Raw genomic sequence first — 27,210 nt, 5'->3', positions numbered from 1 at the left:
TCAATTTCAAAAATTTGCAAACAATACCAAATTTTTCATATAAGTTAAAACAAAGATAGGTTGCTACAAAATACAGAATGGATACATAGGGCAGAATCTTACCATACTTTTTCAAAGTGTCGGTTCCAGTGAGAAAATCAGTGAGAATCCTACTGCTGGCGGTGGGAAATCTCACTGAATATTAAGCCTTTTAAAGAAAATTTTTTCCCCCCACATGATTCATGCCACCTTCATGGTCATTTGCCTCTGATTTTCAGGAAAATTTAATCACTGCAATCAATGGGGTGCTATTTTTAATGCCTCCCCAGCGATTGTTTTAGATCCACTTGACGAGATGGCTGCCAGGAAGCCAGCACCAAGATTCTCCAAGGGAGCCCGGACCAAACTCCTGGATGGTGTGGAGCAGAAGCAGGATGTACTATACCCGCATTCTCGCAGATGTCCATCCACCAAGGACACCAGCCCCACTGAGAAGCAGTGGTCAGCATAGAGAGTGCCAGCCCATTGCAGAAGAGGACAGCACACCGCAAGAAGATGAATGACCTTCTTCGCGCAGTCAGGCTAAGTTTGTCTCATGATTCACATTGCACCCTTTCACACACCCTTCACGCCTCCACGATGATCTTTCACCCAGCCACCTCATGCACTCCTAACACCTTTCAGTGACCTGACACTTTTGAAAAAAACATGGTAAGAATCCACCCATTGTTTTTCAACAACAAAAAAACCCAGGAGCAACATTGTTGTTCGTTGCTGAACAGTTGGCCATCTTAGTGCAGCAGGGGAGCTCTCTTTGGGTTGATAGCCACCATTTAACACAGATGAAAGCTATGTGGAAGAGACTTGTTGAGGTGTGCAAATAACCTGACCCCCTTACATCTGGCTGAAAATGGTGAAGATAATTGCTGGTATAGGGCAAGATGATTATTAATGTGCTACTTCCTTTTTACCACACATTTTCAATGCAGCCCATCAAGTACTGCATAAGGTTGGAACTACAACAACCACAGAGGTGCCATTCCAAACTATGTACAAACCCATTGACCATTTGCATGGACTCTTTCACTGTGCAATGATTGGGCTTTTTTTTGCATGTGAAGGTGGCTGCATGCAGCAGTAAACCAATGCCCGGGCTTCTAGCCTGAGGCACACCTCTACCATTTGGGATTTCTTCAATGGGACCAGCAGCTGTGAATGCAGAGATTAGACTTGGTCACCTGAGCCGTGCTCCAGCATAGTTTTCTCCTTCCAAAAAGGATGTAGAGTAGACTGAAATAGCAAGTGACTGAAAAGTCTGGTTCCTGCTTGCAGATGGACTGATGGCATTCTGCCAAGCAGTCACCTAGTCCATGTTCGGTCTCTTCCTGTCACTTGACATTTCAAGACACTACCCTGCTCTCTTGTCTGCATGACTGTCCTTGGCCTTTTAGCACCATTCCTAGCCTTGATCATCACCATTTACATTTCTTTTGCCATTTTGTCTCTGCCATCCCTAAAAATTACAGCCTCTCCACCCCTACCCCCTCTCCCCATCTTACAGTATAAATCTCATCCTATTTCCCTTGTCTTCAACTCTTACGAAGGTTCATCCTGACTCGAAATATTGGCTCTAATCTCTGTCCATGGATGCTGTCAGACCTGAGATTTTCCAGCAGTTTCTATTTATGTTAGTGACAAAGTGTCATGTAGCTAAAGAGACTATGGAAACAAGGTAGAAAACGCAGGGAACAAAAGAAAAGCTAAAAACTTTTTTTTAAAGAGGTATGCCCACTACAGACTAATTAATACATGATGGTACAATAAACATTGTGGGTTATATTGTTGTCACTTTCTTCTACCCCATTGCCCTTGACACACAGAGCACAGACTTCAGCAAATTCTTACCAGGATTTTCAGTATTTGACAAGAAGGGCAAGTTTTTTAAAAAGTAGCAAGATGCTACAAATAATGATGCGTAATTCTAACAGTTTTCTTGCTTATCTTTCATATGGAAAAACAGAGCAATGTAACACATAAGCACCTTGGGAAAGAAGGAAAAAAGGAGTTGCATCGATAATGCACTTTCCATTACCTCAGCCAATTCCAAAGCTCTTCACAACCAATCTTTAAAGTAGAATTACTGCTGTATTAATGGCAGCCAATTTGTGCGCAGCAAATCTCACAAACAGCAATGAGATAATGACCTGATAATCTGTTTTACTGATGTTAGTTGAGGGATAAATATTGGACATCATTTGGCCCAGTGTGCTTGTTCTGGCACAGCCATGCTCCGTCCAACATTCTGCTTTATGTCCATAGCCCTGTGAGTTCCTTATCCCTAAGAACTTGTTCAACTTTACCCTTTAAAAATTATTTATGGAAACAGCTTCCACTACCTTTTCAGGAACAGCATTCCAGATTCCAGCAATTAACTTAGTGAATTATCTTCCCTCTAGAATTATTGTTTTTATTTCTATGATCTCTGGTTATCGACAAACCCATCAGCTAAATGGCTTCCTTCTCTATTGTAATTTTCTCTGATTCTAATTCCAATGCTCTTTTTTGAAGAGTGCCATGGAATCTATTGGTCACACCTGAAAGAGTAGATGGGACCTTGCTTTTAATTTCTTATCCGAAAAACAGAATCTTTAACAATGCAGCGCTCCCTCCATACTGCATCACATTGCACTCGAGTGACAGTGTAGATTATATGTCCATGTCTCTCGGCCTTCTGACTCAGATGCAAGAATGCTGCCACTGAGTCAAAGATGACAGTTGTCAGAGATGAAGCAGAGTTTGGAGTGAGGTCACTGGTAACTATTGAGGCAGATTGCATGAAACACTACCTATCTCAATGATACTACAAATATATGTATATTAAATATCACATTGCATTTATCCCCAGCAATAAATGCACCCCTATTAGACTGGAGTGCCACACAAAATATACAACAAGATGGTATGGTGCTACTCCATGAAATGTGCAATAAATAATATCTCTGATGAGAATTCTACTAAGTATTTATTGCAAGTGAATTTAACATGCTTTATTTGGCACACTTTAACACATGCTACACTTCCTCATCCTGTTATTTACACTAATTAAGAAACAATCAGTAGATAGCTGTCCAGCCAAAGCTGCCAAGTGAGATTGGCAGAGCTACTTATAGATGCAGAAATGCTTAGTTGTTGTGAATGGAGTAGGTGCAAACATGACTTTGATATCATGCTTAAGGGGACAGTACTAACATAGTCAGATTCCAGAACATGGTGATGAATGTGGGGAACAGGAGATATGCAGATTTTATAGGCAGTTTGACAAGATCAAGTAAATTCATTGGTAGCTAATTCCAAAACTTGAAAAACAAAACCAAGGTAAAAGAAAATCAACACGAAACTGTTTTCAATGTAAAATGTGCAGTGCAATGCAAGTGAATGCCCAAAGACATCAGCCTGAGGCTCAACTTCATTTGGTCCTAGAGTGTTGTCTACATGGAAGATTGAGCTGTGAATGCCAATCAAGAATCCTGAGTCAGCTAGCCAGGTATGTGCTTCAGTGGCTGACCCTGTTCATTTTTAACCCTGAGAAGAGCTTCTGATATTCACTCCACTCTGAAGTGTGCCTATATCCACCTCCATAATATTGCCCATTTCAGTTTGTCTGCTGCTGAAACCCTCATCTATGTTTTTTTTTAACCTCTGGACATCCTTAAGCCTCCACATACATTAGCTCATTCAAAACTCTGCTACTCATATTCTAACCTACACCATTCATTCCTGTACTCATGAGAATATAAGAAATAGGAGCTGGAGAAGATCATATGGCATATCAAGACTGCTCTGCCATTCATTTTGATTATGGATGGTCTTCTAATTTAATTCCAGTCTTCTGCACACTTATTATCCTCGATTCCTTGAGAGGCCAACAATTTGCAAATATACTCAATAATACAGCATCCAAGAACTCTGGAGAAGACAATTCAAAAGATTCAATAATCAAGAAATGAGTCAAGAAATTTCTCACCTCAGTCCCAAACGAGGGTTTCTTTAGACCATGCCCACATGTTCTAGATTTCTCAGCCAGGGGAAAAACCTCACAAGTTTACCCTGTCCGTTCCCTTCAGAATCTTAAACCAAAAAAGGGTCTTTGGTCATCTGGACTTGAAACATCAGCTCTTTTCTCTCCTTACAGATGCTGCCAGACCTGCTGAGATTTTCCAGTGTTTTCTCTTTTGGTTTCAGATTCCAGCATCCGCAGTATTTTGCTTTTATACCCTCAGAATCTTGTATATTTCAATGCGATCACCTCTCATTCTTCTGAATTTCAGAGAGGACAAGCAGAGTGTACTCAGTCTCTCTTCATTGGACAACCCTCACATTCCAGGAACTAATTTAGTGAAATTTTGTTGTACTGCTTCCAGTGTGAGCTTGCTGATCCATATTAGCTTCCAGGTGACCAATGCCTCAATTTTTCTTTGCGTCTTCATGTTGAAGTCTCTCCATGGCCTCTCCCACCATCTCTGTAACCCCCTTCAGGCCTACAATCCTCTAGGAATTCTCCATTCTTCCAATTCTACTGTTGTGCAATCCCCACTTTCTTCATCCACCACTGGCAGTCTTGCATTAGTCACCTAGAATTTAATGCGTATGTGCATGATTGCGGGCAGAACTGGAAGCAGCTGCAAATCCCGGTTTCCACCCAGAAGTAATTAAACATTGTGACTTTACGCTGATTGCCACTTAAATGTCACCAATGGTTAGCTGTCCTTCATTGGTGAGCAGGGAGGGGAGGACTCATTTCAGAATGGCGGACGATGTGCTGTCGTCTTGGTGCGCTTCTCTCATGGAGTCCCAGACGAGGGCACCAGCCCCTCCATCTGTCTGCCAGTCTTCACTCCATCCCAGGAGCGCGTAATGACTGAGGGTTGCCTGGCAATGTCATCCAGTGAATCATCCCTGGTGAGGCCTGCTTAGGCTCCGCCAAGCAGAGGACAATTGCCAACAGGACAATGAGAGCAGCAAACTGCATCCAATGCTACTGTCAGTGAGGGGGGCATCTAGACGTGGCACCCAAAAAACACAAACTTAAGACACATTTGGCATAAGCAGGGGTTCTCATTGGATGATCTGTTTAGTCTTGAGATTGTGTTAATTTTCAGTGTACATTAACATTTTGTTTGCTATACTCTTCATTTGTCACCTGTAATATAATTCACTCAAGCCAGATGTGTTGTGTGTGCTGCATTGGAGTCAGACTTATCACTGCCTGATCAGAGATGTCCAGGGTTTCAAACTTTAGTTGGTAGGTTGGCCTCATGGAATAAGGAGTGCTGTGTCATCTGTGTCCATGTCTGCGCCTGGAGCCTCTTCATTATTCTCCACTTCTCAAGAAGCTCTCCTCTGGAGAAAGCCAAGTTGTGGAGTGTGTAGCAGGCCACCACAATGAGTGACCCTTCTTGGGCAGGTACTGTAGGACGCACCCTTATCTTCAGCAGGCCGATGGTTTTTTCCACCGCCGCTCTCATGGATACATGGCATTGATTGTACTTTTCCTCTGCATCTGTCCTTGGTCACCTGAAAGGCATCCTTTTCTGAGGAGGGATGTTCTTGCTCTCGAGGGAGTGCAGCGAAGGTTTACCAGGCTGATTCTGGGACTTATGTATGAGGAGAGATCGACTAGGTTAGGATTGTTTTCGCTGGAGTTCAGACGAATGAGGGGGGGATCTCATAGAGACTTATAAAATTCTAACAGGTCTAAACAGGGTAGATGCAGGTAGGATGTTCCCAATGGCGTCCAGAACCAGGGGTCACAGTCTGAGGATTCAGGGTGGAGCATTTAGGACGGAGATGAGGACACATTTCTTCACCCAAAGAATAGTGAGCCTGTGGAATTCATTATCACAGGAAGCAGTTGATGCCAAAACATTGAATGCAGTGAAGAGGCGGCTGGATATAGCATTTGGGGCAAATGGGATCAAAAGTTTTGGGGAAAAAGCAGGATTAGGCTATTGAGTTGGATTATCAGCCATGATCATAATGAATGGTGGAGCAGGCTTGAAGGGCCAAATGGCCTCCTCCTGCTCCTATCTTCTATGTCTATGTCTTTCGACCACCTTTTCAGTGGGTAACGCCCATCTCCAATCAACCACTCATCTAGATGAGCTGGACTGGCAAAGAGCTTGGGCGCTTGCAAATAACAAAGAATGTATATATCAAAGGCTCTGCGCCACCTGCAGAATATGGGTCCTGCGGTCTCACACAATCTGAACTTTCGTCGAATGAACACCCTTCCCGTTGACAAAGGCACCTGGCTGGCCAGCTGTTGCCTTGATGGCCACTTGGGTACAATCAATGGCTCGCTCGATGCGGGGGAACCCTGTAATGGCAGCAAAACCTCTCGCCCTTTCAGCCTGGCTGACCTGGTCTGTCCTGAGGTGGATTAATCTGCTCACACATCTAAATAGTGCATCAGTGATCGATGTGACACATCTTTGTGCAGCAGACTGTGAGACTCCACAGAAATCACACAGTGCCCTGGAAGCTCCCGGAAGCATAGAAATTTACTGCCACTGTAATCTTGAGAGCCACAGACATTGGGTGTCCCTGCCACACAACTGGAGGCTATCCCATGCCCAATCATGTGGCTGACGTCCCTGCTTCCCCGGAGAACTGGAGCCTCCTGCGGCACTGGAACTCGGTCAGATTGAGGTAGTTTGACCACTGCCTGTAAACCATGACAGCTGGTAGTGGCACTTTATCCGGCGTCAGTCTCCTTGCCCTCTCAGATGACCCTGACCATCCTGTGCGTGGACTTCTGAGACCATCTGGCCTCCTCAAACTTTGTACCCTCTTCCTCCACCTCAGGGGAGGTGCACCTGCCTAATATACAATAATAGGTCAGCTAATGGGGTTCACTCATGCACAATGGGTAGCGCAGCGATTGAAACCTCCAATCCCAGCCAACAGAAATCTCGTCATAGCTCCACACTCTGATGGACCCAACATATAAATCACTATCAGCTCTCTAGAACATCACCTTACCTCATCCCTACAAATGTCTAACTCCTCAGCCTTTGTTGCCAGCAGGGAGGGGCCTTTTATCCTGTGCCTGCATAAAACAAACCTCAGTTCCGGTTGGGCCACCTTCCAGTTTTGCCCGTGCGATAAGCAAAATTGCATGGGCAATGCAAAATTCTGGTCAATTGGGAATTTAATCCCTCAATCAGCTCCTTAATTGCTGGCAGGTGCACACCCACTCTCTACCTGTGCCCGCTGAATGAATATCACACAAGTCTGTCGGGATGTACACCCCTCTGTCTACACTTCCCGCTGCCTCGGCAAAGCAGCCAGCATAATTAAGGACCCCGCACATCCCAGACATTCTCTCTTCCACCTTCTTCCGTTGGGAAAAAGATACAAAAGTCTGAGGTCACATACCAACCGACTCAAGAACAGCTTCTTCCCTGCTGCTGTCAGACATTTGAATTGACTTACCTTGCATTAAGTTTATCTCTCTCTACACCCTAGCTATGTCTGTATGACTGTAACACTACATTCTGCACTCTCGTTTCCTTCTCCATGAACCGTATGCTTTGTCTGTATTGCACGTAAGAAACAATACTTTTCACTTTTTGTTAAGACACGTGACAATAATAAATCAAATTTGAAAAAAAATCATTGTCATCATGCCCTATCTCACGATCTTCTGGGTTGGGTGAGCACCTGCCTGGAGGAAGTGAAATTCTACCCCCGGACACTAGGATCTGGAAATTCCTTCCTAAACCGCTCTACCTCGATTACTCTCTCCTTCTTTAAAACAATTCTTAAAACTTATCTATTTGACAAAGCTTTTAACCCCCAGTCCTATTATTGCCTTCTTTGGCTTGATGTAAATTTTTGTCCTATTACTGTCCTCCTGTTAAGCAAATTGGAATATTTTCCTACACTAAAGGTATGATATATGGTTAGGTGCATTGGTCATGCTAAATTCTCCGAGTGTACCTGAGCAGGCGCCAGAGTGTGCCGACTAGGGTATTTTCACAGTAACTTCATTACGGTATTAATGTAAGCTTAATAAGTTCTTCTCTACCCACTCCAATCCCAGTTTGTAAGTTTGTAATATATATAAATGACTTGGAGGAAAATGTATCAGGAATTGGAAAGTTTGAGAAGACATGAGTAGCCCTCTATATCTTTGCCAAACGAGGAGCTTTGATCCCAATATCAAAAATCCATGTTGCCTAGCCCGGTGTGACATTCCCAATTCCTGTATATGACATTTCTGAAACCGCATATAAAATAACAAATTTACAAGTAACTTTATTTTGTGGACTTGCATCAACTCAGAACTTGGTTAAAATATTTCAAATGACATTGTCAACCCTATATCTGGACAGTATAAATTGGGTTTAATTACTTATTGAAAATGGATGCGCTGAACTTAATGGACCATCTTACCTTCCAACGGAAAAGGAATGTCTGTTTAATTCTCACTTCAGAATGCCAACACTAAGTATATTGTTTTTACAATGTTTTGAAATTATTGATTCATTAAGGGAATGAGTTCCAATAACCTGAAAACCAAGCCAAGTTAAGTGAGAGCTTTCATACATTACCTCTCTTCATTGGTCTCCATGTGATTAGGAAAGGCATTATAGCCCAACAGTAGTTTGACAGCATCCAGGTAACCATTGTTGCAGGACCAATGTAGCGCTGTCCGACCCTGTAAGACAAGACGATTTATATAGTGAGTACTGTTTTGAACTGCAGAATGAAAAACAACTTTCTTCAAACATATAGTAAGTGATTTTATTGCTTCTTATTCTGCTTCATGGTGGCCATGTGGCAACCTTAAAGTTTGAATCATCTGTTTAGATGCAATATTTTCTTTGTTGCCTCTGGATTATGTTCATTTTCAAGAGGCAGGGAAGAGGAAATATGGGTGCAAACCTATTACACTATCATCACAACATTGCCCTGGGATTTGGAGTAAGCCTCCACAAAATAATGTAGCTGGGCCTCCACTCGAAGTAGACTCATCAAAATCATTTCAGGGAAGAAAGGAAGTTCTCAGCATCCCTCTCATCTTCATTTCTCTGCGCATGTGGACAGTATACCTGGGCTTGTGTCAAGACCCTCCTGTTGCCAGCAGCCAGAACCACAAAGGCTGCTCATTCAAGCCTGTAGATTTACACTTGTTACTTCAAATCCAATATAAAAGCACAAAAGCAAAAAATGCTGGAAAATATCAGTAGGTCTAGTCAACAGTATCTGTGTGGAGAGAACAGAGCTAACGTTTCAGGTCTGGATGATCCTGTCAGAGCTAAAGACAACTGAAAATAGGATGAGATTTATACTGCTGTGGTGAGGAGGTGGGCAAACTGTGGGAGCCGGATAGAACGTCAGCGGTTGGTGGAGACGGGAGAGATTGACAAAGATGTGGTGATCATGGCCAAGGATGGTGCTGATGGTGGCCCATTAAGAGATCAGAAAATGTAAATGGCAGAACAAAGGTAAGCAGAGTGTCAAAAGATAACCTGAGACATGTAACAGATGCCCCTGGTGGGTGGGGGAAGGGGAGAGTGGTAAGGGAACAAAGATGGAAAGCAACATTTTAAAAAATTGAAACATGAAACACCCGAAGAAATGAAAATTAATAAAAAAAATAAATAAAATGTTACATGTCTCAGGATGTCCTTTGACACTGCTTTGCCTTTAGCTAGTGTTTGCTGCAAGAATCTCGTACCCAAGCATCACTGGGTTCTGTGATGCACTCTATGTGCTCTCAGCACCTTAAAGGTGGGGCTGGCCCGCTCCCACCATCTCATCACCCTTCCGATCAGGTGAAGATGTGATGCTGAAGGGAACAGGTGAAGAAGGCCGCCAAAAGATCAAGTGCTAGATACACTTGTGGGTGAAGGTTTGTGAGATCCCGCAAAAGATCCCAGTGGAGCCCAGGGAGGAGCCACTACCATAGGAATTGAGCACAGCAGTAACTTTAACTGCCACTGGCAGTGGATGCCCTCCAAGTCCCTGTGGTACCAAGTGCTGCAGAAGATGACATATATGCGTGACCAGATCTCTTGACATGCACAGGCATCACTGACATTGGTTCTTGCTCATCTGCAGATGTGCCATCTATAGACCCTGTGTCTAGTAACACACCTACAAACGATGGTTCTGTGGGTTTCATCCTCTGCGTGTACAGGAGGCCATTTCACTTTTTGGTCATGAAATCTTGTTCTGCATTTGAAAAAGCCATATTAAAGCATCTCTTCAATCGTTGACCTTTCCCTCCCATTTCCTGCTTGGTATCTGTTATCACAACTTTGTGATACTTCACCAGTATAAATGCCAAATGGAATACAAAAAGTTGCATTTACTGTCTACTACTCTTACTGCAATTTCTACAATATTTCTCTCTCACAAGCTCCTCGTCTGCTCATTATCTCCTGAAATTTCAGTTCTAATTATTCAATTTTTCTTCTCATTTGGATTCCTGGTCTAGTTTCCATGATTTGTTTCCGGTAATCAGGCTGTTAAGTTCTCCCCAGTATCCCTAAAGCGATTAAGGTCTAAGGACGGAATTTTCTAGCCCTTTAAGGGGGCAAGATCTTAATGGAGATTCCAACGGCTTGCCGCTGGGAGTCAATGGCTGAAATTCAATAAAAGTTTAAAATATTTAATAGAATTCTGATGTATACGTCGATCCTTTCACTTTCCATCTGTTTTTACAATCTTACTGAAATTATAGAACCATAGAGCAGTACAGGACAGAAGGATCAATCATAGAATTATCGAAATTTACGGCATAGGTTTGGTTCATTGTGTCCATGCTGGCTGGGAAATATTTATCCAATTTAATTCTAATTACTTTAAATCCATGCCCCCTAATTATTGGTACCTCTGCTAGAGGAAATATATCTTTCATACCTACCCTACCTAGGTTCTTCATAATTTTACAACTCAGTTAAATCTCAGCCTCTCGATTTCAAAGGAAGCATTTTGCATCATCATGAAAATTCTCCAGCTTTAGTAACAGTAAATCTTCCCTGTTCCCTCTCTGGTGCGATCACACCCTATAATGTGGTGACCAGAGAGATAGACAGTTTTATACAGTTCTAGCATAACCTCCTTGCTCTTATACTCTATTGGCGGGTTTTCTGGATGTGCAGACATGTGCTCCAAGGTCCTTCTCTTCCTCTATATTTCTCAGCATCTTAACATCCTCTTCTCATACAGTATGTTGTAGGGAAAAATCCTTTGTACCAGTGCATTCAAGGAAGCCGAGTCGCAAGGCAATGTTCAAAGCGTTTTTCTTTATTGTACAATTACTGGGATCCCAGGGAGAACCGCGTAGCCAGCTTAGAAACAGTGCTTGGCCACGTTGATCTCAATAGTTATACATTTGCTCTGGATATTTATAGGAATCCAAATTCGAGCGGGAACATTTGCTCATACATTTTTACAATACTTATAAAGTGGCCTGTCTGGTCAGGAAGTTCCCTGAGAGACTTGTCAAGTTGCATCTGTATGGTGTGTGTCCGTGTTAATGGGACTGCCTGTTCTTGCCCCAGTGTTTTAATGTGTTTCCCATTATCCTCTCGATGTGTCCCCTTATCTAAATCGACCTCTACTGTTTTGTGTCTGTATTCTATGCTTGCGAGATTAGGTGTTAATGTCATTTTGTCCTGCTGTGTGTAGGGGGATTTAATCTAATCTTTTATTCTTTTTATCCTAGTTTATTAAGTTTCTCTGCCTGCCTTGGCCATTTTATTCCTGTAGTATTTTATTGACAGTCCGGTTATGCTATATAACCCACTCCAGGTCTTGACTCGCAGATATCCCGATCTTCTGGCCAAAAAGGCCGGTTTAAAATGCAGCTTCGTGCTGTTGCTGGGCAGAATAAGGATCTTTTGTCGGCTTTGAAATTAAAGGTCTCTCAGCTGTGCAGAGGGGGATTTAAACGAATGTCCATTCGGGTGTTCCCCTCTGCATTGTGGGCACGTTACGAATGGTGCCAATCAGTCCAATAAATGAATATGTTTAATGAGGTGAATATTGATGAGATAATAAAAATATGGCTTTTGGAAAATGGCCTACTTCATATGGTATAAAGTTGCTGTTTCCCCTGACATTGGTATTCTTGCAATTGTCCTGACGAGTGCAAGACAAGTAGCTGCAACAAAATTCTTTTCTTTAGCAATACTCAAGTTCTGTACCACCAACCAACTATTAACATTTATTGTGCACTTTCATGGCTTATTTGCTCTCCCCAAATGCATTACCTCACATTTTTCCATGCATTTAGCACTTTTTTTTGCCTATCTGATCAGTCCACTGGAAATAGCCTTCCAGTCACAAAGATACCAATCGACTATTATCCTTTGCTTCCTGCCACTGAGCCAATTTTGTCACTTTCCCTTGGATCTTGTGGGCTTTTACTTTTCTAACCAATCTGCCATGTGGGTCCTTTCAGCTTTGCTAAAATCTATGTGGACCACATAAAATGTACTATCCTCACTGACCCTCGTTACCTCTTCAAAAATTTTAATCAAGTTAGTCAGGCGCAACCTTCTCTTAATAAATCCATGCTGAATGTCCTTGATTAATCCATGCTTTTCTAAATTAATTCTAACACCGTCACTTAGGATATTTTCCAATTATTTTCGACAACTGAGGTTAGACTGACTGGCCTGTACTTACTTAGTCCACACCTTTCTCCCTTTTGAAAGATTAGCAGTCCTCCAGCGCTATGTCTTTAACAAGAGAGGACTGAAAGATGATTGTCAGAGACATCAGTATTTTCCCCCTTGCTTCCCTTAATGAGCTTTGATACATTTCATCTGGACGTGGTTATTTGCTTACTTTCAAAGATACGTAATATTTCTTCTAGCACTATGTTTATCCCCTCCAATATTCAACACTTTTCTTCCTTAATTATAATGACTGCATTGTCCCCTTCTTTTGTGCAAGTATTCAAGGCAAAGTATTCATTAAGAACAATATCTACATCTTCCACACACAGGTTACCTTAAGGCCCAACTCTTTCCTTAGAAATCCTCTTGCTCTTTATGTCATTTATTAAATATTTATGGGTTTTCCTCGAGGTCATTCAGCCCATCAAGTCAGTACTGGCATTTCAAAGAGCAATCTCACTTTCCCCTAAATTGCTTCAATTTTTTCTCCTATATCTATTTATTCAATTCCTTTTTAAAAGCTACAATTGAATCTCTTTCGACCACCTTTTCAGTGCATTCCAAATTCTAATCACATGCTGTATAAGGCATCTCTAAGATTCAGTCTTTAATGATGAATCAATAATCTAAGTTTCCTTGTTGGTGCACCTGTTGTGTATTTCAAGCTGTCTACAGTAGCTCTGGGATTTTTAAGCTGCCCTTCCCCTTCAGCCCAGCCTATGTTAGGTATAACGTACGCTTAGTATTAATGAAGTGGTAATGATAGAAACTGGGACATATGAAGTCACTACATTATTGCCATTTAATTTAAATGAATCTTTATGTTACAGAGCAGTACTTCCAGTGGTGGCTGGATATTACAATGGAAAATTGGGTGAACAAAATAACTAGAGCCAGAATTCTACTGTCCCGCCCACCACGGAATCGGAGGGGACGAGGGGCGAACAATGGAAATGACATTGATCTCAGGCGGGATTTTCCGGTCTCGGGTCGAGTGAGGCTGTAAAATCCCGTCCTCGCTGTCAGCTCCTCGGGATTCCCTAACTATGAGAATATATCCAAAAGTCAATTTTCTTCTCAGGTTATTCCCAATGCACCCGAGATTTTTATCAGGCCATTTACAAAAGGATCTAGAAAAATAATGTCCATAATGGCCTGATAATATCATAGAAATCATAGAAACCCTACAGTGCAGAAACAGGCCATTCGGCCCATCGAGTCTGAAACGACCACAATCCCACCCAGGCCCTACTCCCATATCCCTCCATATTTACCCACTAATCCCTCTCACCTACGCATCTCAGGACACTAAGGGGCAATTTTTAGCATGGCCAATCAACCTAACCCGCACATCTTTGGACTGTGGGAGGAAACCAGAGCACCTGGAGGAAACCCACGCAGACACGAGGAGAATGTGCAAACTCCACACAGACAGTGACCCAAGCCGGGAATTGAACCCAGGTCCCTGGAGCTGTGAAGCAGCAGTGCTAACCACTGTGCTACCGTGCCGCCCCGGTGGAGGTGGAGGCAGATTCAACTGAGTCCAGCAAAAGAAAATTGGATGATTATCTGAACAGAAAATAAAATGCAGGGCTACAGAGAAAAGGCAAGGGAGTGGGACTGGGTGAAATAAAAATAAAAAGTGCTGGAAAAACTCAGCAAGTCTGGCAGCATCTGTGAAGAGAGAAACAGAGTTCTTGTTTTGAGTTAAATGACTCTTCTTCAGAAGTGAAATGAGGCAGGTTGCTCTTGCAGAGAACCGGCATGTGCATGACAGACTAAATGGCCTCCTTCTGTGCTGTAACTGTTCTATAAATCTATGATGATGCACAGTAAGAAGTCTCACAACACCAGGTTAAAGTCCAACAGGTTTATTTGGAATCACAAGCTTTTGGCACGCTGCTCCTTCATCAGCACTCCAAAAGCTCGTGATTCCAAATAAACCTGTTGGACTTTAACCTGGTGTTGTGAGACTTCTCACTGTGCCTACCCCAGTCCAACGCCGACATCTCCACATCTATGGTGATGGTTACAGGAGGCACAAATCTCATTAGTTAAAGATAATTGAAGAGACTAGTACTAATCCGTAAATCATTTGAAGAAGTTCTGGAACAGTTTCAATGTTATTTTCAGGATTTGGATGGCATTCATAAGTCATCCATATGAAGTGAAAATGCTCAAGATGTTGTCTGCACCAGAACATGTTGCTGCCTAGTAAAAATCCCAGCCTGAGTTTGGTCTCAAGTTTAAAGCATTGCTGTTAATTTTACCTTCCCTTAATTTTTGAAGGAAAATGTTTTTTTCCTTCTCTATTCAAGCAACCACAATTATGATTTGCTGAATATTCCTCTTGCAGGAAAGTAATACATTTCCACTGCAGAAAATATTGCACCAGAGAACCCATGTCCTACAGTAATGGATCTCCACTAACGTTCAAAGTCAGGTTATCATTTCATGGGTACATATGCTATATCATTAATAAACTAGCAAATGCAAGAAGTGATTTGTAAATAAATGAGCTCTTTACAGAACAGAATTCCACTATATCACAGATGTCTGAGGATTCAGGAAAGCTTTTTTAAAAAACCGCGTTGGTCAACAGCATTCTCTTTAACAATGTATTTGATAGAATACCTCTTTGTCTTGAATATTGGGATCTGCTTTATTTTCCATGAGCACTGCCATACAGTTGATGTATCCTCCATATGCCGCACACTGCAAAGGCGTTCTTCCAGCATAATCCTGCACATTGGGGTTGATCAGATTCTGAATCAGGATCTGACACACATCTGCATTTCCCCCGAGGGCAGCCCAGTGCAAAGGACTATGGCCATCTTGGTCAATCAAATCAACTCTTGCACCACCTGTAATATTACAATTAAACTGTTTAGAGGAACATCTTAATATTTAAAATAATATAGACTGAATAAATTCTAACCTTTAATCCCAATTATTACATTGACAGGGATCAGGGTGCATTAATTTGTTATATGATCAGTATTATTTGTACTATTGAAACATACAACAAGGTGGCAGCCAATCAGCCTATTTTGTGCTGGCTCTTTGAAAGATCCATCCAGCTAACCTCATATTCTTGTTCTTTCCCCCCCCCCAAAGGCCTGCAATTTTTTCATTTTCAAGTTCATATCCAATTCTCTTTCAAAGGTTATTATAAATCTGATTTCACCACCTTTTACTGTATTCTAGATCATAATGTTTCAGACAATACAAGGCTCATGAAGCCAGTGTCTCAGTTTAAAGACATAACCTTTATTTTGACCAGCGGCCACCAGGAGAAATCATCAAAAGATCAGGGCAGCTCCCGAGATGGAACAGCTGGACCTCCCCAGTGAATTGTATAGAATTCAAAACAGATCAATTACAGATTTATCAATTACTCCTGCCTTTCATTAGCTTTAAATCAATCATCCTCAATATACATAAAACAACAATAATACCCATCATATACTTTAGCCAATCACAGCTTACCCTCTGGCATAATTGTATTCCATTAGTCCTTAGAATCTGGACGCTAACTCTGTCTTGGCTAACCCCACTTCCTCTGTTGCCTAGTAACCTCAGACGCTAGCCACAAAGTTCAAAGTGAACGTTCCTATAAGTTCCCCTACAGGTCACTGCCAAACCAGATTAAGTTTATTTATTAGTCACAAATAGGCTGACATTAACACTGCAACGAAGTTACTTGCAAATCCCACATGACTTCACATCTGAACATGCATCCAACTTATCTGGACAGTGAATAAACCCTATTCATGAAGTTTGATTAAGTGTTCTGAATGTTCTTTCTATTAGAAACTCTGCTGATAAAATCTAACATATTTCCAAGGGTTCAGTATTCCCTTAGAATATGGCTTTGTCCTAATGCCCTTTACCATGAAGCTGCCAATTTGCCTTTGGCTAAAGTGAACAATGATTTTTAAAAATAGAATACATTCAAAATATCAGCTACACGTTTTTAAATCATAATCATTTTGTTTAAATCTCTTACTGTATTTCATGTATGTGTAAACTGCTTTCTTGTTAGCTTATAAGTCTGTTTTTGAGTCATTTAACTCAATGCTGGTAGTTCTGTCAATGTCTTAATGTCTAATGTTTTAAAAATCTTTACTAACCTATTATGATTTTCCCCCTTACAATAACAACTCGCTACATTAAAGAAAATCTTTTAATTTCCATCTCTAGATATAATGTTGGATTAGATATATTCTGTTCCTGATCAACAAGTGGAATCTTTCTCATAGTTTGATATGATTTATAGCAGTTCACAGTCACAAATTGAGAGTATTGATTATACAATTTGTTATCCATTTTGTTTCATAATGGAAGATCTCCAAATGAGAAAGCAATTTCTTCTCTCGGAGGTAATTAGTATTTGGAATTCTCTTGCCCAATGAGCTGTGGAGGGCAAATCATTGAATAAATCCAAGACTGAGTCATACAGATTTTTGATTGACAATGAGTCAACAGTCATGGGCGGCAGGCAGAAAGGTGGAGTTCAGGTGGATCAGCCATGATCTTATTGAGTGATGGAGCAGGCTGAATGGGTCAAATGGCCTACTCCTACCTCTTATGTAAACCACTTCATTTGGTTATTGCTTTCAATTTGCGGCAGTGAGCTGTTAGTGATAATGGTGTGGTGGCGGGGGGTCAGGGTCGGGGTGTGTGGTTGTGAGCAGGGCATGATAATGCAATGTACATACTGGAACATAATTCACTATTTTACAGGTCCTCGGGGATTAGAATTCTACACAGTATTATGATCTCCGTCGAGACCAGTAATTTAAAAAAAAATCCAAAATCCCAGTTATTTATTGGAAGAATGAAACCACAAGTTTGCGCAATTTAAAACAAAATAATTTTTACTGTACAATTGTCAAACACTAAAAACTACCTTTGGTAACGACCTACACTTTAAAACCCAGAATCCACCCAAGTTAAACATGCATTCAATCGGCAAATTGCTGCTGATTATAAACTATAAATGACATAATCAATGGCTAACACAACTAAGACAGATCTTACAAATTCATTCGGCAGCCCACTAAGCTAATAGGTCATTAATCTTAGTCCCAAATCCTTCAAAACTCTGTCATCCTCTCAAAGAATATCAGCTCCCCTTATTCGAAGATGTAGCCTGATCTCCAGCTGAGGGAACTGCACAACCAACCCCGTTCGCCCCGTGTCGGTGTGGGTTTCCTCCGGGTGCTCCGGTTTCCGTCCACACTCCAAAGATGTGCACATTAGGCGGATTGGCCATGCTAAATTCTCCCTCAGTGTACCTGAACAGGCGCTGGAGTGTGGCGACTAGATAATTTTCACAGTAACTTCATTGCAGTGTTAATGTAAGCCTACTTGTGACTAATAAATAAACAAACTTTAAAAAACCCAAGTTCCACGGGCATGGTCTTCACTAAATGTGGCACACGACTGCAAAACCTCCTCAACTCTGCTTATCAAAGTCTGAATAGCACAGGTACATCGGTGTTAACTTCAAGTAACAGAAGATACTGTATTTTTGCCTATTCTCAGCTTTTGGATCTAGCCTCCATCTTCTTCAGCCTGCCTGTACTGCACCACTAGGATCAATGACTGGCTCTGATGGCTGTGTCATCTTTTATATGGTTTCAAGCAGTTTCAGTCTCCCCGGAGGTTTTGATTTCCAATCTCAGTTTCAGTGTTCGTTGAAAGGGTTGGTTTCCTTTTCAGTTTCTCTTTTCAACCACAGTCTATCTCAAAAATACAAACTTTGAAACCATGGATTCCATCACAATAATAATGTTTTAATCTAAACCATGATATTAAGGAAAATGGTGAACAGAGGCCAGACACCTTTGCATGATGGGGAAAAGGGAATAATGTGAGCTAGATTATGTCTGGCTGCTGTCCTACACCTCTTAGAGACTGATACAGAATCACAGTGGCAGAAGTCCAGGAGTAGATCTTGTGTCCAATAATTTTGGACACAGTATCTTGGTGCAGGGAAATGTGAAAAGGGACAAGATAAGAAAATTAGTCATTTGATAGTACAGAACTTGAGTATTGCTGAAAAAAGGAGACGTGCTATCAAAGCATTTCATCTTGAACTCATCAGGACAGATTCACAAGAATGTCAAATTGCAAAGTGAACAACAATTTAAACTGCATGAGAAGATGGTGCTTATTGGTTGGCAAATGGATTTTGATTGGTAGAGATGTTGTCACGCAGAGTACATCAGGGAACAGTTAACTGCCAAGCTTTTGTTTAAATTGAACGAAGGCAAGTTGACTCTGATTTGTCATGGCATTGCCTTAGGGAATGTAGGGTATGAAGCAGGGAATGGCTCCCCCCCCCCCCCCCCCAAACAATGGTCTGTTTGAGGTTGCGTGGTTGTTTGAAGGCAAGAAGTGGGGGTGTGGGGATGGCCTTGGGGTTGCCTTCAAACAACCACGCAACCTCAAACAGACCATTGTCCACAGCAAATTACCCAGCCTTCAGGAGAACAGTGACCACGACACCACACAACCCTGCCACAGCAACCTCTGCAAGACGTGCCGGATCATCAACACGGATGTCATCATCTCACGTGAGAACACCATCTACCAGGTACACGGTACCTACTCTTGCAACTCGGCCAACGTTGTCTACCTGATACGCTGCAGGAAAGGATGTCCCGAGGCATGGTACATTGGGAAACCATGCAGACGCTACGACAACGGATGAATGAACACCGCTCGACAATCACCAGGCAAGACTGTTCTCTTCCTGTGGGGGAGCACTTCAGCAGTCACGGGCATTCAGCCTTGGATCTTCAGGTAAGCGTTCTCCAAGGCGGCCTTCACGACACACGACAGCGCAGAGTCGCTGAGCAGAAACTGATAGCCAAGTTCCGCACACATGAGGACGGCCTAAACCGGGATGTTGGATTTATGTCACATTATCAGTAACCCCCACAGCTTTCCCCCTGATCTTGCAGAATCTCACTAGCTGTTCTGTCTGGAGACAATACACATCTCTTTAACCTGTGTTGAATGCTCCTTCCACCCACATTGTCTGTACCTTTAAGACCTGGCTGGCTGTAGAGATTTGCATTCTAATTAATATTCTGTAACTTGATTCTGTGTCTGTGCACTGTTGGAGAACAGATATCCACTCCATCTGACGAAGGAGCTGTGCTCCGAAAGCTTATGGTATTTGCTACCAAATAAGCCTGTTGGACTTTAACCTGGTGTTGTGAGACTTCTTACTGTGCTTACCCCAGTCCAACGCCAGCATCTCCACATCATGACTAAGGAGAACAACCACAGTCTCTCTTCATAGCTGTAAGCTCCAGCCCAGGCAACTTCATGTTAATCACCTCTACACCCTTTCTAATGGAATCACATGGCCTAATAAGCATTTTATACAGTTCCATCACAGCCTCCCTGAACTTATATTCTATGTCTTGGCTAATAAAGGCAAGAATCCCATATGTCTTCCTAACTACCTGTCCTGCTGCCTTTGCTTGTGGACTGCTGAGTGGGTTCCTCATTCCTCAATGTCTGATTAAGGGACCCTGCATCAGGAAGGGGTTAAGCGGCTGAAAGCCATCCCCTGGCCTTTCCCTCCTTCCATGATTCCCATCCCACAACTCCCTGAGCCTCTAGTGAGTGAACTGTAGGCAGCTGCCACCACTTGCAGTGGCATTGGACAGCTGCCAGATTCTGTAAGGCGAGAAGCTCTTGATGAGTGTGATTTACACCCCAGGATCTCTAATCCCAGGAAAGGGCTGACATTGACCACTTTAATACAGCACGCCTTCCCCAAAGGAGGTGACACAGGACTCCCACCAGTTCTCCAGCCAGTGGATGAAATGCCCATTGCTGACATTAAATTCAGTCTAACATATGTTAAACACATTGTACTTTTGTATGTACAAATCTCCCATGGTGGTGTACATGAGGAATCAACACTAAATGCTGATGTTCAGTTCATGCAGGGTCAGAGAGAAGGAGAATATTAGATAGACAACATAGACATAGTGGGCTGAATTTTCCCAGCCCTATGTTGGAAGGGGTGGGGGTTTAGATGGGGTGGTGGTGGTAGGGGAAAATAGTAGCGAGTCGTGTTGGAGGTGGCTAGGGCACAGGTCATTTACATGAAGTATATTGGTCCTGATGTTTTGGGACCATTCTGCAGTTAAGAAAATCATTAATTAACCACAACACACTGCTTTCTATCATTTAGCTTCCTTCTTATCCATGTTGCTATATTGCTTTTACTACCATACAAGTATCTTACACATAGGGGTTGGCTGTCCTTAATTAAGTCGTGCTTTCCTAGGTAAGAATTAATGTTATCCTACATCACAGCATTCAGAATTGTATCCATCATCATGATTAGGTTGATAGATGCCTTTTTTCCCATTTGGAACAGAGAAAGCCTTCCAGTCCTCTGTCATAGCTTTCATATAAAAGACTTTTGAAAAATTGTGATCGAAGGCTCTGGAATTTTCTCTATGGTTCCTTCAACATTCTATGGTGCGTACTTAACTCTTAAATAAAATGCCATAATACTGTTCATAAATCTTTTTGAATTACCGTAATAAACATCTCATTGCCCATGGAACCATGTAATCATCGTGTCATTTCCAGCCCATTACCTCAGAAACTGCACTAATAAACCATCATTACATACTTAGTTACTTACAGGACAAAACCAGTTAGCACATTTACTTTATTTGTACATACAATCCAAAATGCATATTAAACTTGCACATAACAGAAAACCTGTTTTTTCAAGAAACGGAGAGTGAAATTGATATATTATGGGTAATTATAGCTTATTCATGTCAGTTTATCTCAGTTAATTGTATTGCACCTTTGGATAAGCAACCTTAATCCACTACCAGAGGTTTGAACACTTAGGCCCAGATTTTGAGGTCAGCAGTAAAGTAACAAAATTCACCTGTGATTGCAAAGACAACTGTCCACAAAGATCTGGTAAGTGTGATGTGGGTTTCACTTTTCACAAATATTAGCTATAGGGAATTTCTGGTGTATGGCAACTGTGATGCCATCAAGCAGGCTAAACGATCAATCAGATGGATGAATTTCCATGGACAGCAAACTGGGAAAGAATGAGCAGCATTTTATAATTTTCCAGAAAGTGAAAAAAAAATTGGGACATGCATCTGGGATTAAGATAGCGGGTAAAATATCAAACAAAATGTCAATGAAATTTTCATAATGGAGTGGAGAAATTTGATGTTTAACAAATATTAAATGAGTTTTTGAAAGCCAGAGGTTGTAAACTAAACAACCCAGCTAGACCTCATTCAACAGGACATAACTTTTTAAAGCAGTTCTTACAACACGAATAATAGCATAAAAAGTTCACATCAATTCAGCGATCTCCGATTGGTAGCCATATATGAGACTTCAATATCACACGGAGGAGCAGGAAATCAGAGAGCAATTTTGAGATTTCCACAAGTGCCCTATGGGGATGCCAGAAGTTGCTCTCAGTTTTGCAGAATAATGACAGAGAATGGGGACAGTTTTACCATTATTACAACTGCAAATTCCAGATCATAATCTAGGCAGACAGTCCAGGGCAAATAATAAGACAGTAACATGTTCTTGGAACTGTCTTCAATCGAATGAGGTGTTAAACCGAGGATTTATTTATTTACCATTGGTCCAGCTAACATCAATGATCCATGGTAAGAGTGAATAAGTATCCCTGATTAAGTGAACTTGTAATATGTATTCTTCACTGGCCTTCCAAATTCCAACCTCCACAAACTCTGCTCAATCAGATCTTTCTTGTCTGTCCTCTATGCTACACAAAGCTCAGCTCCTTTATTGCTCTAATCTTGCCAACTTCCATTGGCTCCCAATGCCCTACTTCATTTCAATACTTCACATTGTTGCACTCTCCTCCAGCCACATATATCTGAGCTCACAATTTGAACTTCCAACCTCCATTTGCTCCACATTCAGTGACACATCTCTCTGGAATGTCCTCCCTTGTAACACCTCATCTCACTTTGAAAAGCCGAACTAAGCCATTCTATTCCTGCTCAATTTGACCTCCAACTCAAAGCGTCTTAGAACATTAAATGTGTTTTATAAATATAAGCTACTGTAGTTGAATGTCAAAATCTGCCTTGAACAAGTTCAAGACCTAGGGGATGATTCTCCCATTGCGCCGCGCTAAGTGTTTAGTGCGGCGGGCCAGGAGAATCACGTATGGGCTGTTTCATGGGATTCATGCATGTGTCCCCATCGTGCACGCATCTCCAAGCACCGTATATCCGGTGTGGTCAAGACCACGCTGGAAACCGGCGGGTAAGTCATTTATATCTATTTTAAATGTGATTAGTGGGCCCGGGACAGAAGTCTCTGGGCCCGCGAGCATCTCCCACCCCGCCAGTACAATTTCACTCCGGCGGGGTTCAGACTAGCTCTCCACTTTCGGGGAAGTAGCGGGACGACCCCACTGGAATGAAAGGGTGGGGGCAATCGGGCCCCCAGGGGGTCAGGTGGTGAGGGCAGTGGTGCCCCCTGGGCATGGGCACCATGGCAGTGCCAGCCTGTGTCCCCGACGCTGCCCAAGGAGCAAAGTGCCCACGCCCAGGGAGCACCTTGGCACTGCCCACCAGGCATGGGGCAGTGCCAAGGGGGCAGGGCCTAGGAGTGGGAGATCCCGCCGCAACTCTGCATGGGGATCGGTCAGGGCGGGTGGGAGGCCAGTGATTAGAGCGGCCTGGGGAGGTCATCACTGCTGGGACGTGAGGCTGGAGATCGAGGCACTCTGGGACCAGAGGGGGGTTGAGGTTGGCCCAGGAATGGTCGTGGGGGCTGTGATCGGGCGAGGGGTGGGGTGGAGGGGGCAGTACTGCGAGGGTCCCAGGCTGGCCAGCGATCGAGCTGACCAGCAAACTGCAGGCTGACAGATAAGGGACACTGCACATGTGCAGATGCCCGGAATAGTCAGCCTCCAGTGTGAATAGGCCCCGCCACGCCAAGTTTTTAATGATATTCACGATTATGACCTCAGCATTACACAGAGTGTGGGAGATTCAAGTGTGAAGTTGCACTGAAAAAAACAATCGTGATTTGCACCAGTTTTCCCGTGAATTCAGCACTTAGAACTTTTTGGGGGAAAATTGCCGCCCCGCCTTGATAATGACATCATCAGGTTCAAAGAAATGCCATAGGGATGAAAAGTTAAGAAGCAACGGGTAAATAGAAAACTAATAGCATTGGGGATCAGCAGACTTCAAACAGATAAACAGATCCTGTTGTTGAAGCAGACCTCTGAGAATAGAGCAGAGATTGTATTACTGTATGTGTTATCCAGTTGGAAAGGACAGAGTGGAAGACAGAAAGGGCAAGGGATTGTGGATTGGAAAAGACCCATTGCTTCTGTCAGGACTATCATGACCTGAGTGAACGAGGTCTTTATCAGCATGCACCTTGTAATCATATCTTGGGACTTGGGGATGGAATGCAGTTGCTGGTGAATACCACTCAGCCAAAAAGAAAATTGGATGGGAAGTAAGCAATCTTACAAAATAGAGGCAGAGTGGTCCCATATACTGAAACTTAACTTGTGCAGAGGAGATTTACCAGGATGCTGCCCGGTTTGGAGGGTAGGTCTTATGAGGAAAGGTTGAGGGAGCTTGGGCTGTTCTCTCTGGAGCGGAGGAGGCTGAGGGGAGACTTAATAGAGGTTTATAAAATGATGAAGGGGATAGATAGAGTGAACGTTCAAAGACTATTTCCTCGGGTGGATGGGGCTAGTACAAGGGGGCATAACTATAGGGTTCATGGTGGGAGATATAGGAAGGATATCAGAGGTAGGTTCTTTACGCAGAGAGTGGTTGGGGTGTGGAATGGACTGCCTGCAGTGATAGTGGAGTCAGACACTTTAGGAACATTTAAGCGGTTATTGGATAGGCACATGGAGCACACCAGGATGATAGGGAGTGGGATAGCTTGATCTTGGTTTCAGATAAAGCTCGGCACAACATCATGGGCCGAAGGGCCTGTTCTGTGCTGTGCTGTTCTATGTTCTTAACTTTTTGTTTGAAATGCCCTTCACCTGTTAATTAATGTTTGAATTATGCTGATTCTAGTCGGTTTGTTACTGTAAATGTTTTAAAATTTGAATTCTTGCCCAGTGGTTTTCTGTCAGCTTCGTAGGGATTTTTTCTATTTTTAAGAAATCATTGGCATCTATTGGCATCATAGCAAAATCTAACCTTCAATGAGTGTCTGGATCACTTCTTTATGGCCCATCTCACAAGCCCGGAAAAGGGGTGTGTGTTTCATCACATCCATGGCATCTACCTGTGCCCCATATTTCAACAGTAACTTCACTGTGCTGACGTGACCAGAGAGGACTGCAGCATGTAGAGCTAGATGCACAGAAAGAAAAAAGTATTGAAATCAACTATTTTCAAATGGACATTCTGACACTTCATTTAAACAATACACACATAGGGATTGAATTTCTTATCTTTACAACAAAGAAAATTTTAATTCATAATCAGTAAACTTTATCAAGTACGGTACTTCAAATGTGCATGCAGATTTCTTCAAAGAAAAGTCAAGATTGAATTAAATTCATTAATATTCTTCATGGGCATGGTGGTCTGGTTGTTATGTTACTGGAACAATTCAGAGGTCTAGACATGGCCCAGACAACAAAAGTTTAAATATAATCATGGTAGTCTGAGAATCTGAATTCAGTTTCAAAAATCTGGAATTAAGCTGCTATCAGTAAAAGGCAATCATTAAAGGAGCCAACTGGTAGGTCATGTGGGAATGGAAACCTACTTTCTTTACTTGGTCTATCTTATAAATGAATCCAGGCCCATGCCAAAATTGTTGACTCATAAATGCCCTCTGAAATGACCTGGTTAGACACTCAGTTGTATCAAACTGCTCCACTGCAGCAACTCAAGAAGGTGGCTCACTGTCACCTTCTCAGGGCAACAAGAGACAGAATAAACCATTTTATTCAAATATAAACACTTGGTGGGGTTGCTTTGTTGATGTTCGTTTCACAGCTGCATTCGTGTAGACATGGAGGACATGAAAGGCCAATAATATGAATCAAAGGAAATATGTATGGTTAAAAATCGACAAAAACCATTTGTATTCATGTAGCACCTTAAACAAAATAAAACATCCCAAGGTGCATTATAAAGCAAAATCTGAGACCGAGCCATGTAATATTAAGGTTGATGAATAAAAGTTTGTTCAAAGAGAGAGCCATAGAAACATGGGCAATAGGAGGAGTAGTAGGTCATTCGAGCTGCTCCGCTATTCAATATGATCATGGCTTCAAGGAATGTCTTAAAGGAGGAAAAGGAAGAAGAGGGCTGGAGAGCTTTATGGAGAGAATTCTAGACTTGAGGCCAAAGTATCTTAAGACACAACCACCAAAAATCAATTAAAATCTGAAACTAATCAGCTGCAATGCAACATAGATGGGCTGGCAGAATAAGCAGACAAATGTCAGGTGGAATTTAAAACCGAGAAGTGTGAGGTGATGTACAAGGGACGGGGGTACAAAAGTCATTGAAAGTGATAGGGTAGGTTGAGAGAGTGACTAATAAAGCAAGCAGCTTCCTAGGCTTTACTTTTAAGGGCAGAGTTATGTTAAACTTGTATAAAACACTGGTTAAGCCTCAACTGGAGACGAAGGCATTAGACACAGTGCAGAAAAACATCATAACAATGGTTCCAGGGATGAGGAACTTTGTTGCCTAGATAGACTGGAGACACTGGGGCTGGAGACACTGGGACTGACTTTCCTGGAGGAGAAGGCCAAGATGAGATTTGAAATGAGGTATTCCAAATCATTGGGGGACTAGACAGTGTAGGGAAAAATAGTTCCTATTGGTAAAAGGATTAAGAACAAGATGGCACAGATTTAATATAATTGACAAATGAATTAATGGTGGCATGTGGAAATATTTCCTCACACAAAGTGGTTAGGATCTGGAAAGTACTTCCCAGGAGTGTGGTGGCGGCTGGTTCAAATGAGGGATTCAAGAATAAATTGAATTAGCTGGAAAGAAAGAATTTGGAGGGCTACAGAGAGGAGGCACAGGGGTGAATTGCTCCTCAGACAATCAACACAGACAGTGTTATAATTCAGATCAGAAACTCCAAAGTGTTTTATGAAGTCCGCCTGGATCATAAGTTTTGCTATTTGAATTTGGCTAAGGTAAGCATGAGATTTTTCACTTCAGGTTTGATTCAACTGACCCACTGGGGAGCTTTGAGGAAACAAAGTTTATTTAAGAATACAGTTAACATGTACAGAAAGAAAATTAGCATAACTTTTACCAATTACAAACAAAAAAAACAACCATGACATTATATAAACTTTAATAGCTAAATACCATTCCAACCAAACAAATCCCATAAACAAAACCCTTGCCACAGGTTTAGCACAGAAAATACGAATGTTCACGTGATGCTGGAACTTAGTTCTTTGGTTGGATGCTACAGTTCTCTTGCTAAACACACAGAC

General features: G+C 42.2%; 1 protein-coding gene across 5 annotated transcripts in view; it reads right to left on the bottom strand.

Moving 5' to 3' along the window:
• Positions 1-27,210, bottom strand: part of invs (inversin) — a 241,063-nt gene that overhangs the window by 80,861 nt on the left and 132,992 nt on the right. For all 5 annotated transcript variants that reach the window (XM_078237213.1, XM_078237241.1, XM_078237206.1 and 2 more), the window contains exons 10-12: positions 24,926-25,081; positions 15,312-15,541; positions 8,595-8,701 (exon numbers count right to left, since the gene is read on the bottom strand). In XM_078237213.1, the coding sequence (XP_078093339.1) occupies positions 8,595-8,701; positions 15,312-15,541; positions 24,926-25,081 (493 nt within the window). The remainder of the gene's footprint in view (positions 1-8,594; positions 8,702-15,311; positions 15,542-24,925; positions 25,082-27,210) is intronic.

The sequence above is a fragment of the Mustelus asterias genome, chromosome 2, assembly GCF_964213995.1.
Source record: "Mustelus asterias chromosome 2, sMusAst1.hap1.1, whole genome shotgun sequence".
NCBI lineage: Eukaryota > Metazoa > Chordata > Chondrichthyes > Carcharhiniformes > Triakidae > Mustelus > Mustelus asterias.
This window is presented reverse-complemented; position numbering and strand designations above follow the sequence as displayed.